We start from the raw sequence: 18,512 nt of genomic DNA, 5'->3' as shown, positions 1-18,512 counted from the left end.
TGCACTACACACTACAGTATATGCCTGCACTACACACTACAGTATATGCCTGCACTACACACTACAGTATATGCCTGTACTACACACTACAGTATATGCCTGCCCTACTCACTACAGTATATGCCTACACTACACGCTACAGTATATGCCTGCACTACACGCTACAGTATATGCCTGCACTACATGCTACAGTATAGGCCTGCCTTACACACTACAGTATATGCCTGCCCTACACACTACAGTATATGCCTGCACTACACACTACAGTATATGGCTGCACTACACACTACAGTATATGCCTGCACTACACACTACAGTATATGCCTGCACTACACACTACAGTATATGCCTGTACTACACACTACAGTATATGCCTGCCCTACTCACTACAGTATATGCCTACACTACACGCTACAGTATATGCCTGCACTACACGCTACAGTATATGCCTGCACTACATGCTACAGTATAGGCCTGCCTTACACACTACAGTATATGCCTGCCCTACACACTACAGTATATGCCTGCACTACACACTACAGTATATGGCTGCACTACACACTACAGTATATACCTGCACTACACACTACAGTATAGGCCTGCACTACACACTACAGTATAGGCCTGCACTACACACTACAGTATATGGCTGCACTACACACTACAGTATATACCTGCACTACACACTACAGTATAGGCCTGCACTACACACTACAGTATAGGCCTGCACTACACACTACAGTATAGGCCTGCACTACACACTACAGTATATGCCTGCACTACACACTACAGTATATGCCTGCACTACACACTACAGTATATGCCTACACTACACACTACAGTATATGCCTGCACTACACATTACAGTATAGGCCTGCCCTACACACTACAGTATATGCCTACACTAAACACTACAGTATAGGCCTGCACTACACACTACAGTATATGCCTACACTACACACTACAGTATATGCCTGTACTACACACTACAGTATATGCCTGCATTATGCACTACAGTATATGCCTGCACTACACACTACAGTATATGCCTGCACTACACACTACAGTATATGCCTGCACTACACACTACAGTATAGGCCTGCTCTACACACTACAGTATAGGCCTGCACTACACACTACAGTATAGGCCTGCCCTACACACTACAGTATATGCCTGTACTACACACTACAGTATATGCCTGCCCTACTCACTACAGTATATGCCTACACTACACGCTACAGTATATGCCTGCACTACACGCTACAGTATATGCCTGCACTACATGCTACAGTATAGGCCTGCCTTACACACTACAGTATATGCCTGCCCTACACACTACAGTATATGCCTGCACTACACACTACAGTATATGGCTGCACTACACACTACAGTATAGGCCTGCACTACACACTACAGTATATGCTTGCACTACACACTACGGTATATGCCTACACTACACATTATGGTATATGCCTGCACTACACATTATGGTATATGCCTGCACTACACACTATGGTATATGCCTGCGTGCAACTTTGCAATTCCGTCCTCTGCCGGAATAGCCCCTATGTTTGCAAAAAATGACGGGAGCTGATCTCTAAGGTAATTTACATTTCCCCCATAGACAGGTCAGGAAATAGAACCCATGGTCCTGCTGTCACCATACACAAGCGTCACTGATTTTCTTTGCATTACGTTCTCCTAAAAACAACTTGCGCTGTCCATAAGTGTTTATTACGGGGAAACTTCCAGTAACCTCCAATGTAACAAACAAATGTCACTAGCATTTTTACTACAAAATGTAAACCCTTGGCCATTAAAGCACCATTTTACCCCCGGTCAACAGTTCTTTCATAGTCCTGCCCCATAGAGCCTTTGCAACTGCAGTAAAATTGACCAGGCGCCTCATATAGGGCCACAAAGCTTGAGTGTGAATCTGGACAGGCATCTGGCGCCCCCTAGTGACCGGTCACCTTCGCTCTAGCCATCAAATACAAAAGAAGTTTTCAACTGCTTACGGTTGTCAGTGAAATGATGTAAATCTGAGGACCAAGCAAAAAATACCCACAGCATGGGCACAACGAGTTAACTAGACTGCGTTTTGCAAAGTTTAGTTCTTAAGGGCCTATTGTCTGTTGTTATCTCATTATCTCTCCAAATCCCAGTAGACGATTTCTAAACTAATCAGGTCAACACTAATAAGAGAGAATTGAATTGCCTGAGAAAGCAGCTTGCTGTAGATACTCGATATAAAGGCACGAGCCGTTCAGTTTAAATGCAATTGGAGTTTTTCTTCTAAGTTAGGGCAATTTTAAACAAACTTTGCAGAATTATCTCTAAAATGTCACCAAAGTCCTGGCAGATAATAGGAGCGTTTTCTCTCTTTCGATCCGCGGGTAAATGCTACGAGCCGCGAAAAAGATAGAACTGTATGATCTAATCTGAGCTTCTGAAATGCAAGAAGAGAAGATGCGAGAGGAGCTGGGGCCTCGTGATTAGGAAGACAATTTACAGAATGGAAGAATAGTAAAAATGCTGTCTGCATATCCGTGTATTGGGGTTATGAACAGAACGCCGATCACTGACACGTCGCAGGGGAGACTTGGCGCATAAAGGGGCTGATGCTAAGTTAGTGTGGCATATCTGGCTTGTTTTCGCACTGCCCTTGTTCCAGAACCAAAATTACCCAAATACGGGTATTAAGGTGCCCATCCACTAGACGATTTAGTTGAGCGATTGAACGATAACGATCGTTCAATCGTTCATAGATCGTTTGCAAAAGTGTCGAAAACGACCAGCGGTGCTGGTCGTTTAGACATCTATCTTGCAAACATGCTGGACAACCTGACCATATCGTCAGGTTCAACACATTTGCAGATGATTGATGTGCCTGCACGGAACGACTGCTCGTTCAGTGCAGGCTCATCACAGACTGACAAAATTACTGCACGATTGCAATGTCGTAATCGTGCAGTCGTTTTCATGTCTGCTAGTGGATGGGGACCTTTAGACAGTCGTAGACATTTCAGTTACATCATCTCTGTTTGTGATTGGGTTGTAACGGGGCATTAGGTAAAGTTAAGTGTGGGTGTGTCGACGGCTGTGCAGAGTTGGCGGAAAGCAGTGGCTGCTGTGTCATTTGCACCAAGTATAGCCTGGTGCAAGCATTCATACACCTCTGCATAAAGGCAAATATACATGTAGAATGTGACGGCGTCTATGGCCAGTATGCATTCATCTTTGCATAAGGCCCAAAGTGGCAATTTTTTTTAATTCTGGAGGCTAGCACCACCTGGTGGTCTAAACTGGAATGTTAGCAGGAAGGGTCAACCACAAAGCTGGAAAATGTAGACTTGCACTGTACATGCGTGAGGCTCAGCAAATCTCTGCAGCACCAGACAGCTGATGTAACAAATCATGCATTAAAAAAAAAAATGTATAAAGAACAGAACCAGTACTTAGGATATGCAGACACGAGACAGAAGAACCTGGGTATGAGAGCTTACAAAATGGTTCCAAAATGTATTTGTTGATTTTGCAGAAGTTGTTGTCCATGAATAGAACTAGGACAATACCTGTGAGTTATTCTTAATTGTGGTGTGGTGTGGTTGGTATAAGGCTGAGAACACATAAGGGTAATTCCTCTGTCAAAATGTGTGAAACAAGGAGAAATATTGATTGGAGCAGTTCTGAAAATGTCGTTCTTCCCTGGCCAGTCTAGTCCTGCAAATATTCTAATGCTCTGATTGGTTACAGGTTGGTCTAGTCCTGCAAATATTCTAATGCTCTGATTGGTTACAGGTTGGTCTAGTCCTGCAAATATTCTAATGCTCTGATTGGTTACAGGTTGGTCTAGTCCTGCAGATATTCTAATGCTCTAATTGGTTACATGTTGGTCTAGTCCTGTGTAGGGATAGTCATCGACCAGTTAGCCATCATTGATGTTTAACTGTCGATGGCCGATGGTTTTGCCATCTATGAGAAATAACCAGTGGTTTTCGCCATCGATTGACAAGTGGGAGCCGATATTATTATTTTTTTCCCCATGACTGGACAGAGCTTAGTCCCGCTCCCTGGTGCCCGCTAAGCCCCACCCCTGATTTTGACTGGCCTGTAGTCAACCGTGCCCCCAGCAGCGGTGACATTCGAGGGGTGCAAACCATCGATGGTTCACCATAGATGGTTTTGTGCCATCGATGATAATCACCGATGGCCCCATCAAAGGTACCTATCGATGAACACCCCACCAATGGCCATCCCTAGTCCTGTGAAGATTCTAGTGCTTTGATTGGCTACAGGTTTGGCTAGTTATGTGAATGCTCTAATGCTCTGATTGGCTACAGGTTATTCTGGGCATGTTCATTTTTAAAGGTTGGTCTGGTCCAGTGAATGTTGTAATGCTCTGATTGGCTTTAGTTTGCATTTAAAACACTGCATCCTCAAGTACATGAGGAAAATATATACATTAATTTGCTAATACTACAGTGAAATGTGACTAATAATTCTTGTTTGCTGGTTTAGCAATTAACTTTGACATTAAGCATCTCAGACATTAAGTTCTATTCAGGCATTTATCATTTTTAACCATGATCTTCATTTAATTTGTATTCTTAGTTCATCACAACTCCTAAATTGTTAAAGACCATTAACATTTCCTCCTTCCATTCTGCTATGTAAAACGGGAGATTTTCAGGAACTGACAGTGCCAGCGTTTAGGACAGACAGGAAAAATAATCTCTACTGAGAGAACATCGAATGAGAGAGAGAGAGAAAAAAAAACTCACAAATTAATGAAATTCAGTGGCGATGGCAGGTTAGCAAGCCATAAAGCAGGCTCTGCAGCATTCAGCTGCATTATCAGTCATTTATTCCTGCATTGTTTTCACACTTAACCAGTTTTTAATTAAATATGACTTCTGTAACATTCAGTGGAAGACGTTTCGCTGCCCCTCCCCTGGCCTCTCCTTTTGGATTTGCCTGGCACAAAAGCTCTAGTGTGACAGAATTAGGCAATAAATAGGAGAATCAATCAAGGGAGACCTTCACAATCTACGTCTGTCTTCACTCTCCCTCTCTGCCCCCCCCCCACTTTTTTTTTTTTGTAATCTCCTTATAAGATTCTTATTGTCAGGAAGGATTAGTGCGCTACAGGAATTCCCTGTCACAATAAGTATGGAGAGGTATTGATGTGTAACTCTCATTCTTGTCCCGCCAAGCTTCTTTTGGAGATAAATGCTAAGGTTCTCCAGGTTTTTCCCTGTGTTGTGTCAATATGTTGTTGTTGTTACAAAATATACTATACGAGTAGCCTTCTGCAGTGTATTGACTAATTAAAAAGGTTTCTGAATTAAACTTTTTCTTCTACTTTCCCACCTGGACTATTGTAACCCTCAGCTTGCTTCCTGGATTTTCAGTCGTAATAGTTGATATAACACACACACACATTCTATTATTGTCTTTTTCTTAACTCCTGTAATATCTGCATAATCATTCGATCATTATACGGTTTCAATGGGGTGTAGTTATCCCAGGACTAGGTGGGGGAAGGGTTAGGTTTAGACTGCGGGGAAGGGAGGTTAGGATTAGGCTGCGGGGAGGGAGGGGTGGGGAAGGAGAGTATACTTACCTCCTTGTGTCAGGATTGTAACCCTGTCGGGATGCCGGCGTCGGGATTCTGACCTCTAAGATCCAAGGCGTCGACATCCGTTACCCACCCCATTTCAATGTTACCCAGGTCTCTTCTCCTTTAATATTGTTTGCCTTTTATTTTTGGATTGTGGTACAGAGAGCAAAACAAACTGCCATATAAAGTTTTCCGTAGTTGTGATTGCAAGCTCATCATGCGTTTAGTTTAGTAACTAAAGCCATAAAGAATACGTTTAAATTAGGGATGTGCAGGCTCGGATAGGTTCGAATTTTCCCGCCAAGTTCGGATTTTTCCCGCCAAAAATCGGGTCTCAGAAAGAGGCAAAACTTCATCTTTCATGGACAGACCTCATCATTCCTGGACAAAAGTCCATTGAAGATGTTTGCCCATGCAGTAGCTCATACCTATGTCTGTTCAGATGATAAATAATGGTGTATTCTGTTGTTTATAGGCTTTAATCATAAAGAGGATTAAAACATATATTGATTCCATTCCATACTTACTAAAATTATGACAACAGCAAATTATTTATTATGACAGCAAGTTGAAGGAATGTCTGGAGAGAAAAATAGGAGCTGACAATTATTGGAGTCAAATTAAGTTTTATTGAGGCCTGTTGGTCACCACTTACAAGTTGGGTCATGAATCTCTGGCAGGAGAAGCCGTAATATGCTGCGTCTTCCAGTGACGTGTGTTTGGGGAGGGTATTTTTGTCTCTTGACTGTCTCTTCCCCCCCCTATCTCTTAATGTTTCTGACTTTTTTTTTTTTTTTCTTTGCTGCCCAACAGAAATCTGTGCAGCTGATTGCGGAGGTCACGGCACGTGTATCGGTGGCAGCTGCCGCTGCGACGAGGGCTGGATGGGTGCCGCTTGCGATCAGAGGTCCTGCCACCCGCGCTGCAACGAGCACGGGACCTGCCGAGACGGGAAATGTGAATGCAGCCCCGGCTGGAACGGAGAACACTGCACCATTGGTAGGCGGTTGGGGGAAAGAGAAGCTGATAGATACACTTTAAAACAAGGGGCATGCTTTACATATGACTGAGGGGGTGTTCTCGTAGCATGTGCAGCTTCGTACTAGGTTTTCAGTTCTGACATCACGCATATTTCATGTCGGATTGTAACAAAATGTCCTTTCATTTGGTGGTTAGGGTAGCGGCTTTATTGTTTAACGGGAAATCTGATGCCTGCGAGTTGCGTGATTGTGTGTTTACCTATTGGATAGTGTTTTAGTATTTCTAAGGAATGTCAAGGGGCATACACACGAAGCGATATCGTCCAACGATATATCGTTCATATCGTTCCGTGTGTATGCAATGAACGACCAACGATGCGTGCTTTCGCATGGACGATAGCGATGTCTGTGGTCGTCCGTACATGTAGGCCAATTTGGACGATATCTTCAAGAATTGCCTGTTCAGGATGACTTCACTGAAAGATATCCATCATAGATATCATTCACTGTGTACACCCGATATCGTTTGTCCTGCATTACAGATAGTTCAAGGAAAATCGTTCACCATTATCGTTCATACAGCACATCGTCCCGTGTGTATGCACCTTCGTATTGAGCAGAAATACAGGCCTCTTTTAACAACACTGAATAAATGTGCAAATCTAGTACTCGCGGAGGAACAGACCTCTCCAGGCCACATAGCCGGGCTCTTTGCTCTACATTCAGGGCCAGATTAACAACCGGGTGAATGGGACTACAGCTCCAGGCCTTCACGTAAAAATAGGCCCATCATCATGACCGCATAATGATGGCCAGCTGGCCACACATTCGGCCATAAATCAGAAGTATTCGTATTGCTTTTCCATTTTCTCAGAATATGGAGCAAAATTTTTTTTTTCTGTTTACGGAATTGGGGAGACATAGGTGCTGACAGTGTAGAGGGGGTACCGCATGATACCGGCCACACCCACAAAGCTCTAGTCCCTGCTCCTCCACATCTCACTGTAGGCCCCTGAACTTTGTCAACCCCAGGCCCAGGTGGCCTTTAATCCGGCCCTGTCAAAATCAAGTCCTCCACTAAGCTCTCTGTAACCCTGGGCGGGCGATCATGCAATTCCTGCTGGAAATTGCAGCATTGTGTAGCGGGGGGGGCGGGGCTACTATGACGCAATTCCGGTGTCACGCCCATTTTCCCGCGACACCTACCGGAGGGGGAAGTCAGGAAGTCGTCAAGTATGGTGTTTAGAACTCGATAGAATGCAAAACGGTGATATCACAGTAAAATAAATAGAAACTTGTTAATTGTCCCTCATCTAAATGCCAGTACTGCGAAAGTTTAATTCCATGCAGTATCTCTATTGTAAAAGTTACCTACCTCCCTCCATCCTATTTTATGTGCTCCCATTCCTTGCAGATGTTAATTGGCCATTAAAACATTTGCAATAGTTGCTCGTGGCTCTGACAGTAACACAGTGCTAGGCCTAGTGTCATTCGCTCCAGATTCCCGCTTAGCTAATGAGGTGCACTTTGCTTAGTGTTCCTGGAACTTTTTTCTATTAGGTTCTCATGTTGCTTTAACCTCACTGAAGCCGTGTAAAGGAATAGGGTCAGTATGTAGATAACCCGCTACTCACAAGGAGAAGAGACTTCTGGGAAATGACATGACCGCACTTTGCTTCAATCTCTTCCTATTGGGTATGAGAGCGTGACAAGGATTCCCACCTACTAGTTGTCTTATTTTTTTACTGAGATTCAACATCATAAGATAGAACAATAAACATTTTCCCTGACCTGTTTCATTGTCCCGTGAGGATGTGTAGCTCCTCCCTCAGTAACGATAATGGATGAGCCCCCAAAAAACGCAAAGCAGTCACGCTGTAGGTTTACTGTGTGGGCATTATAACTTTAGAAATAGCCATATTTTTTAAAGCATATTTAAAGATCTAATGCTCGCACTGTAAAAATGCTTGAAGTAGCTTTTTTGCCTGGTTAGAGTACTGTCGCTGGCGTTCTGCTATCGATCGCGTCACTGTTTCTAAGGTATGTATCCCAAACAGGCGCACTGTACATAATGCCTCAGTCTGTAGAACATATGAGAAAAGTTGTTGTTTTGTAATGTATTAATCACAGGTTAGTTGTTACCTCATATGGCGCATATAGCATTACGCCGAGCTCTGCCCAGAACTACTGAGGCACATTCCCACTGTCCAATCAATCTCACAATCTGTTTTTATTGTTCTCTGTGTCACTTCTTTATAGGGATGGGCAGGCTCGGATTAGTTTGGATTTTCCCGCCAAATTTGAAATTTTCCCGCCAAAAATCGGGTCTCAGAAAGAGGCAAAACATCATCTTTCATGGACAAACATCATCTTTCACGGACAAAAGTCGATGAAAGATGATGTTTGTCCATGAAAGATGACGTTTTGCCTCTTTCTGAGACCCGATTTTTGGCGGGAAAATTTCAAATTTGGCGGGAAAATCTGAACTAATCCGAGCCTGCACATCCCTACAGTTATTTACAGTCACTGCACTTAGCCACTGGGATAAAGCCTACCAGATATGTGTCTTATTTATCTTTTTTTCATCTCTCCCTGATATAATATCACCCAGTTGTTCTAAACCCCATTCCGTATTTGCTTCAAGCAGGCGAGATCGGAAGTACATCAGTACAGGCTTAAAATCTTTCAATCGGAGATTAACTTTAGTTATGAGAATATTTTGTAAAAACTGATCTGTTTGTGGTCTGTGGACATAATATATTACAATGTGCTGACGCCTCACGCCATTTTACACCAGCCTGCATCTCATTACAGGGAAAACACAAGACCGGCCAGTTTAATCAGTATGCAAATGACCCGATGAGTCCAGAGTCTCAACTTGGTGCCTTTTGAGAGATATATGTGAATAGCAGATATACCCTTTAAATGATGTATTAGGCATAGATTAAGTATCGGCAGACAGAGATTGTAAACTTTTTTTTAATTTTTTTTTTTACACATTGCAGAATTGTTCTCCGTTTTATTCACCACGTCGGGGCTGGGGGTGGCGTTCAACTCCCAGCTCTGGTGATTTGTCACGGGAATGAAGATTTCGTTCGTTGCGCTTCTAAATTGTGCATATTCTCTGACCTTGCAAAGTTTATTGCCTATAGAATTGGTTCAATAAATTTAGCGAATCTTTAAAAACAATTTGGCTAAGGATAGAGCGATGAAAAGAGTGGAAAGTAATAAAAGTCAGTAATATTGGCACAGATGAAAGGACATTGACTGAAAATGATATTAAACGTTGCAGTAAGCCATCCCCGTGTCCTTGTGTATTGTCTACCTGCATGGCAATCCTTCTGTCTCTGTCGGGTCTTTATGTCTCTTTACGTGTCTTTGGCTATTCCGCTTTACCGCTGGGCAAAAAACAAAAACCTAATGTCCCGTGGCTGCTTCGCTTAACACGTTTGTAATGCTTTCATAGGGCCGGTAAGCCTTCATAGCCAATGGGATTTTACAAGCAAGCTGCCTGAGTCCACACACGACATAGAATGCAGATCATGCGCTCTACGTTCCCTGCGTCATTTCAGAATACATTGGCAATATGGGTTTTAAATTGACGGATACAAATTTTGCAGTGGCTGACGTGGTCTCCGGCACTTGCTCCCAGAATCCCGCTGACAGACAAGGGCATGATGGAACACAAACATGCGCAGGATATCGATCCATCTTCTGCTTTGCAGTGACCGATTTTTGTTTTTTATTCGTTTCAAATACAGGGGGGGGGGGGAGATATATGAAATCTTGGAGAGAGAGAGAGATAAAGTGGAGAAGTTGCTCCTAGCAGCCAATCGGCTGCCAGCCTGTAAAATGACAGGAGCTGATTGGTTGGTACTTTCTTGCTCTTGGCTTTGATAAACCTCCGCCAAGATCTTGAATGCATTCCTGATGAGAGGCAGCTAACCGATTTTGTTACTCCTAAAAGTGTAAACACCCACCTAGGTCTGTAACTGTGCTGAAATCTCGGTAGTGAAATGTACTGTCATATTTCCCAACTATCCCTCTTACTGGATTTTGGAAGGGCTAGAGCCTGGACTAAAATGCGCCGGACTAGGGGTATCCCAGTATTGCTCATCGGGTACATAGCTGGTGGAATGTGTGATAGAGCAGGTTGGGAGAGGGGGGGTGTGGGCGGATAGTTGAAAGGGAGGCTCAATCTCCAACCATAATCTCTTGATTATAGCTTTGCGAATGGTCCCCCGCTCGCGATCGTCAAATGCCACTGTTTGCCAAATACACCTGAACGCTCCATAGTATCTCCTGTATAGTTTCTTTTAAACTAGGGATGTGCAGGCTCGGATTAGTTTGGATTTTCCCACCAAATTCGTATTTTTCCCGCCAAAAATTGGGTCTCGGAAAGAGGCAAAACGTCATCTTTCATGGACAAACATCATCTTTCATGGACTTTTGTCCAGGAATGATGACGATTGTCCATGAAAGATGACATTTTGCCTCTTTCTGAGACCTCGATTTTTGGCGGGAAAAATCAGAAGTTGGCGGGAAAATCCGAACTAATCCGAGCCTGCACATCCCTATTATACCCATTACAGTCTGTCACCCGATGTGCAAATATAGTGTATGGTAGATTAGTCTCTACTCAACTTAATGTGAAATGTGCTTAACGCTGAACGTATTCACCATGAAGTGTGGAGTTAATAATACGATATTCCCATAGCCGTCAGCTCTGAACAGCTTCGGGAAACCCCCGGTACAGTATATGTCCCGTTGTACGATGGGGTCCCAGCTTCACGTCCTGTGACATTATAATGTACCTTATACTATAATGTGCTATACTAGTATAGCACCTTGTAATTAGCAGGCGGGTCAGAGAATTGCAGGAGAAGTCCTGTGACCTAAATATAACACCTTACCGCTAAGTCTCCGGACTGTTGGAGCGTGATCAGCGGTAATAGCCACCATTGGATTGCAGGACTAATGTAAGTATGATTAACGTCTTATAGTAAAATCAGGAGAATAAGGAGAAGGGGAACAGATGGGTTACAAAAAGTGGAGTCATTTTTTAAAAAAGTTTTCCATACATTGATCTGCGCATTGCGCTGATGGTCCCCGAGTTGCGCCATGTGAGCAGGAAGTGGCACCAGATGCCGTGGAGTAGACCTTTCCGTGTGTGTGTGTGTATAGGAGACGTTTACAGGCACTGTGCATGTTCTGTGTTCCACCGGCCCGGCTCTGTCTAGACCTAAACATATCAATTTAACACAGCTCCTTTTTCTTTCCCTTTTGTGATTTGTAGCGCCTGCACAGCCGGCTAGCACCCAGCACTTATTCAACCCTACCTTAAATGTCCTGTCTTTTATTCCCCAAGCCCACTATCTGGATAAGGTAGTGAAAGGTATTGTATCGGTCTTCCTTCCTTTTATTTTCCTATTGTCTTTGTGTGTTACCACAGAAATGTTACAACTGCTGTGTTGTCTTCCATCTGAGCAGACATTACTAACGCAATCATCGTGTACACGTTCCACTGAGCGGCCTCTCCGCCTCACTCCTAGCTGCGTGTGCGCGGATGCCGCCCCGATTCCATTTCCCATTGGCACATGCTCTAATCTGCAAATAGAATGTTTCAGGCACCCTCCATCCCTTTCATTCATTGTAACAAACAGAAAAAATGGAGGGGGAGATGTACCAAGTCTTGGAGAGAGATAGGCGCTGGTTGGTTGTTTGGGCAACCTTCTCCACTTTAACGGTCAGTTACCTAGCACAGTCTTAGCTGGGTACACACTATACCATATGTCGTTCAGGGATGTAGTCAGGAAGCCGACGGTCTAATGGTGACCGCCGGCTTCCCGACTGTCTAATCCCGGCAAAGTACTAATGACAGGCATCGAAATCCCGACGCCTGTCATTAGACCTACGCTGGGAGACCGACAGCCAGCATACCGAACGAAGGTAAGACGGGCGCCAGGCGCGGACAGCCACGGGGGGGGGAGGGTTCGGTGTCAAGGCTCCCGGGGGGACTTAGGGTCAGGCACCCCCCCAGGAGGGTTAAGCTAGGGGAAGGGGGAGTTAGGGTTAGTCACCCCCGGGGGGAGTTTAGAGTTAGGCAACCCCCCGGGAGACAGGTTTAGGCTGCAGGGACGGGGAGGTTAGGGTTAGGCACTTGGGGGGGGAGGTTAGTGTTAGGCACCCCTAAGGGAGGGTTAGTGTTAGGGGGTGGAATAGGGTTATAGGGTTAGTATACTTACTTTATTAAGTGATCGGGATCTTCACCTCTGCCGGGCTTCCGCTGTCGGATTTTGAAGCGGCCGGCGGTATTACCTACTTCACCTGTCGTTCGTACAGCCGACGCACAATATATCGCGAGTGCATCGGCTCATGCGTACACCCGATGTCTCTCAACGACGTTGTTCACAGATATTACGTCGGCCCCGCAGCACAGCCAATGCCGATATATCTTGGAGATATGTTGGCACATCTGCCAGTGTGTACGGGCGACCCACCGACCACCCGCATACAGGTCAAAAGAACCATCGACAACGGACATCACAACTGGGCTGGCAAATTTTAAATGGGCACCGGGTTGTGATGTCTGGCCAGACCTATCCAGCGGCCGATTGGTAAGCGTGTATAGCTTAGTGTGTATAGCTTACCAAATTGGCCACTCGCTGGGTCGCTAAAGTGTTGTACCCAGATTGTGTGCTTTGGCCAACTTCTGCACTTTATCTCCCTCCAATGCTTGGTACATTCCGCCCGGAATGTGAAAGGAAACGTACAAGCAAACATTAGCCACTCCCTCTGCGCCATTTCCTTATACGTGTGCGCGGCAGAAAACCGTTCCCTAGAAAAAGAAATATTCGAATAAGTGGAGCATTTGTTAATAGTGACTAGGACTATGCTAGAATATAGTTGCTATAGAGCAAACCACATTTCAGAGCGAGTGATATATATCTACTGTTGTAGCCAGCTCAGAATATCCAATGCGTAGCTATACAAAGCCTCCCATCTCCAAATGAGCTTCATAGGGTCCCTTTTCCCATCACCCAATGTGAGCACACAAAGGGCCAAGGCAGATTAGAATTTCATCCTTTTGTGCCTATTTCTAAGCAAAACTGGTTGAGAACAATCAAATCGGCATGCACAATTTGGAGGGACTTTGCCTAGTTTGGAAGATGGTGCTACTAAGTCTCCCGGCAGTGCTAATCATGAAGTACCGTTCAATTATGTTCCCAGTTCTCCCCTGTCAGCATATACAGAGGGTCTCTCACAATACTACAGTTTGGGGGTGTTGCCTTATAGAGGAGAATGTGGATATGAGCAATATGGTGTCGCTATTGGCCTGGGGGCTATTCTTGTTGGGTTGAGGTGCAGTACAGAGGAGGCCTCATACATTGTTCCTAAAGTCACGGCAAATAGCCCCTCTCGGCACGCCAGGTCCCAGGCTACTAGGCCTACCGTGCTGCTTTCTTGTTCAAAATGTGCGTCTAATTCGCATAAATAAAACAACCGGGAAGTGATAAAACTACATTTCTAGGTTGCACTGAACAATTTGATGTGCGATATTTGTACATCTGTGTGCGACTGAGTCTGTATCTCTATACGAAGTGCCAAGATGCCGCGGCCTTTCTTCGTGCTGTGCAGCTCCGTCTGCGACTTTGTGCTGATTAAAACGAATTCCTATGTGGTTGAAGTCGCAGCCCAGAGTCTTTAGTACACAAAGTGGTTTTGCTGCATCTGCGATGCGAATAAGACACAAAATGTAAAGAAAGAGATGGTACAATATGCCGCTCAGAGTGTCTCAGCTACACTGGGCGTCTTTGCACCGTATGGCGTATAGATGCCAGGTGTATGAGGACACATCTCATGTGGATTTACACAATACACAAAATTTAGAACAGTATAAAACATTTAAAAGGGGTTCCTTGAGTTTGCTAATAGTACAAGTTGATTTGCTGTACGTAACAGGGCTGATGTCATGTTTGGAGGCAGCCATTTTGTGGAACTAGTGACATCTCTGAGGTATTTCTAGGGAATTCTGTTTGAACATTGGTTTGGCCAACAAAATGGCTGCCCCCCACTGTGCATAGGCAACATGTACATTGCACATATTAGGCAGTGTCACTTATCTCAAGTGTTAATACATTTATACACAATAGCAAGGTTTTCTAACCCATATTTACACTTTTTGATTCGGTATAAACTAATACAATAACATGTAGGCGTTTTCTGAAATGTCTCATTGTAGTATGTAAAAAAAAAAACATCTTGGGCCCTGCTTCTGTAACTTCACCATTACTTTGTGACTGATGCATGTATCAGGCCTAATTGTCCATTTCTGTGTAATAATATTCACAGTCCATTTCAAATTGTAGCCGTCACCAGTACAGAGCAGAAGACCCTATTTCTGTGGGCTGAATTGAGATCTGGCCTATCTGTTCACTAGGACTGTTGACGTCCATGAGGTACACACTTCCTCATGCCTCAATTATGTCACTAGTTCTTAGTGAATTAATACACTCAATAACTATTGATTAGCCCACAAAAGGGGCTGCACAAGCTGTGTGTGAATAATGGGCACACTTTAAAAGCACATTATGATCTGGTTATCCAGAGATATGAACAGCGGCTATTGTCGCGAGAGGTAATTTAAAGTCTATGGCTTATTCACAAACACCTGCAGTTATACCTCAGGGACATGCTTCACATTTTCAGGTGAATTTAAGAGATTTGTTTTTTTTTCCCGTGTCCTGTAGACTAATGGTCACTTATCAGCTTGTTTGGAGCCAGGGAGTCAGTTTTGCATCAGTTTGTCAATGCGTCCGCCGAAATAATTGTCCCCTCTCCATAATATAGCAAGCACTCTGTAAACTGCATCAGGACCCCAATTTTAGCCCCTCTCGATTATTCGGGTCATTAGGGACTGGTCTAAGCAGCATAAATCTAGTTACTGCGGCCTCTAAAAGGCATGAAGTCCGGCAGTAATTGCTTCGACTTCTGTGGTGAATTTTGCTGGATTCTCTCAGAAAAATGAGGGGAAAAGATTTAAAATGTTAGTTTCAGACAATACAGCCTGTGCCTGAATATCAACATTTTTCAGATCCATTTGTCTTTCCTAATTATTGACTTTTTATCTTCCGCTTTCAATGCGCTAATTGAGTCAGTGCTGAAATGAACTAGTCAGCTATGAATATTTTGCTATTCTGAATGTTTTCCAGAATGTTTCACTCGAAGGGACTTGTATTTATTTAAAAGTTACATTGCTGGCACCAGAACCTGTGATTCTCTCTGTCAAAGTGGCGTCTGTAGTCAGTATTTTCTGTAAGGTGCAATCTCCGGACGCTGCGCGACTTCAGAGGGAACAAAACGGCTGGTTTTGCTTGTAGAGTGTGAGCTCTAGGTACCTGCCATTCTTCATTGCTTTTGTGTTGTTCCCTTAAGGTGCACATTCACTTGCCGATTTCTATGAGTGATTGAACGATAACTATATCGTTATCGTTCATGAATCGGGCACATTAATGTCGGAAACGAGCAGCGATGCGCGCTCCCGCTGGTCATTTCCGACATCAATCATCGCCCGAACATGCTTGTCAACCTGACGATAACGTCAGGTTGAGCATGGTAATGGATGATTGATGTTCCTACACTGAACAACTGAACGTTCAGTGTAAGCACAGCACAGACCGTGAAACGACTGCACGATTACAATGTGGTAATCGTGCAGTCGTTTCGCAGTTTGCTAGTGGATGTGCCCATCAGTGACTGTGAGGTTTTGCGCTGATGTCAGAATACAATGAAAAAAATCACTTAAATTATTTATTTTCGTTACGTTTTCACGTTTTAATAGGCGTTTCGTATGATCGGCACAGTGCTAAGTTCTAGGAACGTGTACTAGATTATGTAGCATGTTTTGCTGGGTGAAGTGCAGCATCATTTATAGGGGCCTATTCACTGAAAGCTGGTTACACACTAAACGATATGTAAACCCAGCGCCCTTTTCAGCGACGAACCCGGCGGGGGTGCCGTCATCAGTAAGTGCATACACATGTGCCGATGCCGGCAATAATGGAAAAGCAGCGGGGAGGGAGCTGGGCCACGCTGCATGGCATAGCTAACGACATCCCCAGATTGAGCTTCGAATACAGACGACTGGGGATGTCGTTAGCGACCAGCGGGACAATTAAAAACAAATATGTCATAACGATGTGTCGTTATCGGCAAAACCGATTAAACTGACGTCTAGTATGCACGCGCCTTGGAGAGAGAGAAAATGGAGGGATGGAAAGTAACAACCAATCAGCTCCTGTCACTTTTTAAATGGGATGTGGTCAATATCCCGACTGAGGGGGTTCTGGCGGTCAGAATGCCGGAGCCGGAATCCCGACACCTGTCCGAATCCTGGTGCCGGTATACGGACCGCCAGGATCCTGAAGGTAAGTAGCAGGGTTAGGGGGAGACTTAGGGTTAGGCACTAAGGGGGGAGGATTAGGTTTAGGGAGCATGGAGGGGGAGGTTAGGTTCAGGTACCAAGGAGGGAGGGGTAGGGTAGGGATAGGAGGAGGATTAGGATACCTACCTCCTCTTCTCAAACAGCCTATAACGTGACCGTTAGGAGCTGACTGGTTGGTACTTTATCAATCTCCAGGGTTTAGTGAATAGCCCCCATATTCTGTAGTTCTTTTTCTACACACAATCCTAAAAATGGCTTTGCAGCCACTTAGTTATATGTAAGAATACTGGCATTGCGTGCACAGAACTATGGGCCTGGTTGGGAGTCACACGCACTGCTGATGTTGGGCACAGTGGAGCAATTTTTCTTTTTACTCTGCGCAGGCAGGGATGTACACCAGGGGAAGGGCATTTGCATAAAGTCGCAGAGAGGTGACGGGCGACCGCCAACCAACACAGAGGTGAATCGGCCCCTATATAGTATGATTAGCATGTCTATATATGGCTGTAGCAGGTATTATGGTACCCAGCGGCCGGCGGTTCAAATCTCGACATCAGCAGCCCGGCAAGGGTGAAGATCCCGATCGTCCCTATGGTAAGTATCGCTAACCCAATTCTACCCCCTAACCATCCCTTAGGTGCCTAACCCTAACCTCCCCCCTAAGGGCCTAACCCTAACCCCCCCCCCCCCCCCCAAGTGCCTAACCCTAATCCTCCCCCCTTCCCCTAGCCTAAACCTAACCCTCCTGGGGGGTGCCTAACCCTGTCCCCCCAGGAGCCCTATTCCTAATACCCCCCACCCCCCCCGGCTGTCCGCTCCCGGCTTACCTTTGTGCGGTATGCCGGGCGTCGGTCTTCCGGCGTATGGTTTTCGACACCTGTCATTAGTACCACGCCAGGATTAGAGAGTCTGGAAGCCGGCGGTCGGCATTTAGACCGTCGGCTTCCAGACTACATCCCATCCATATATATATATATATATATATATATATATATATATATACCCGCACCTCCCCTATCCAAACACTTGGTTTCACAGCCTGTACTTGTTGTGAGAGATTCATATTCAATCGTTTGGTCTCTTCCTACGCAAGGCTCCATATATCCTGCAATTCCAACAATGCGCCCTCAGTGAACTTCATTTGTGTGCAAACACCCAGTTTTCACCCTATGCCCATCCAGCCACACGCGAGACGCGACTGCGATGTGTATGACTGTGAATCGCCCATACCTGCTCAGCTCCGGAGCATGCGCACTTGCTAAAAATCGCAAGATCCGTCGGCAAAACAGATTAGACTGCGTGATGCAGCATTAGCGCAATTCCGGAGAGTCTGCCAGATTGTTTTAAGGTAACCATAAACTAACTTGGTTTTGCCTCTTTAATGTATTGCTGATTTAAACCATTGGGCGGACTCTTTGGAACCGCACAATATGGCCGCCTCCACTGTCTATAAACTATAGTCAG

The 18,512-nt window shown here is 44.8% G+C and overlaps 1 protein-coding gene across 1 annotated transcript in view; it reads left to right on the top strand.

Annotated features, from left to right (window-relative positions):
* Positions 1 to 18,512, top strand: part of TENM4 (teneurin transmembrane protein 4) — a 677,831-nt gene that overhangs the window by 559,412 nt on the left and 99,907 nt on the right. Inside the window, 2 exon segments of the mRNA XM_088459938.1 lie at positions 6,438 to 6,623; positions 11,973 to 11,999. Of these exon segments, the coding sequence (XP_088316064.1) occupies positions 6,438 to 6,623; positions 11,973 to 11,999 (213 nt within the window).

Source organism: Taudactylus pleione, unplaced genomic scaffold, assembly GCF_031769625.1.
Source record: "Taudactylus pleione unplaced genomic scaffold, aTauple2 ptg000954l, whole genome shotgun sequence".
NCBI classification, from domain to species: Eukaryota; Metazoa; Chordata; class Amphibia; order Anura; family Myobatrachidae; genus Taudactylus; species Taudactylus pleione.
Note: the sequence above shows the minus strand (reverse complement) of the source record. Positions and strands in the feature narration are given on the sequence as shown.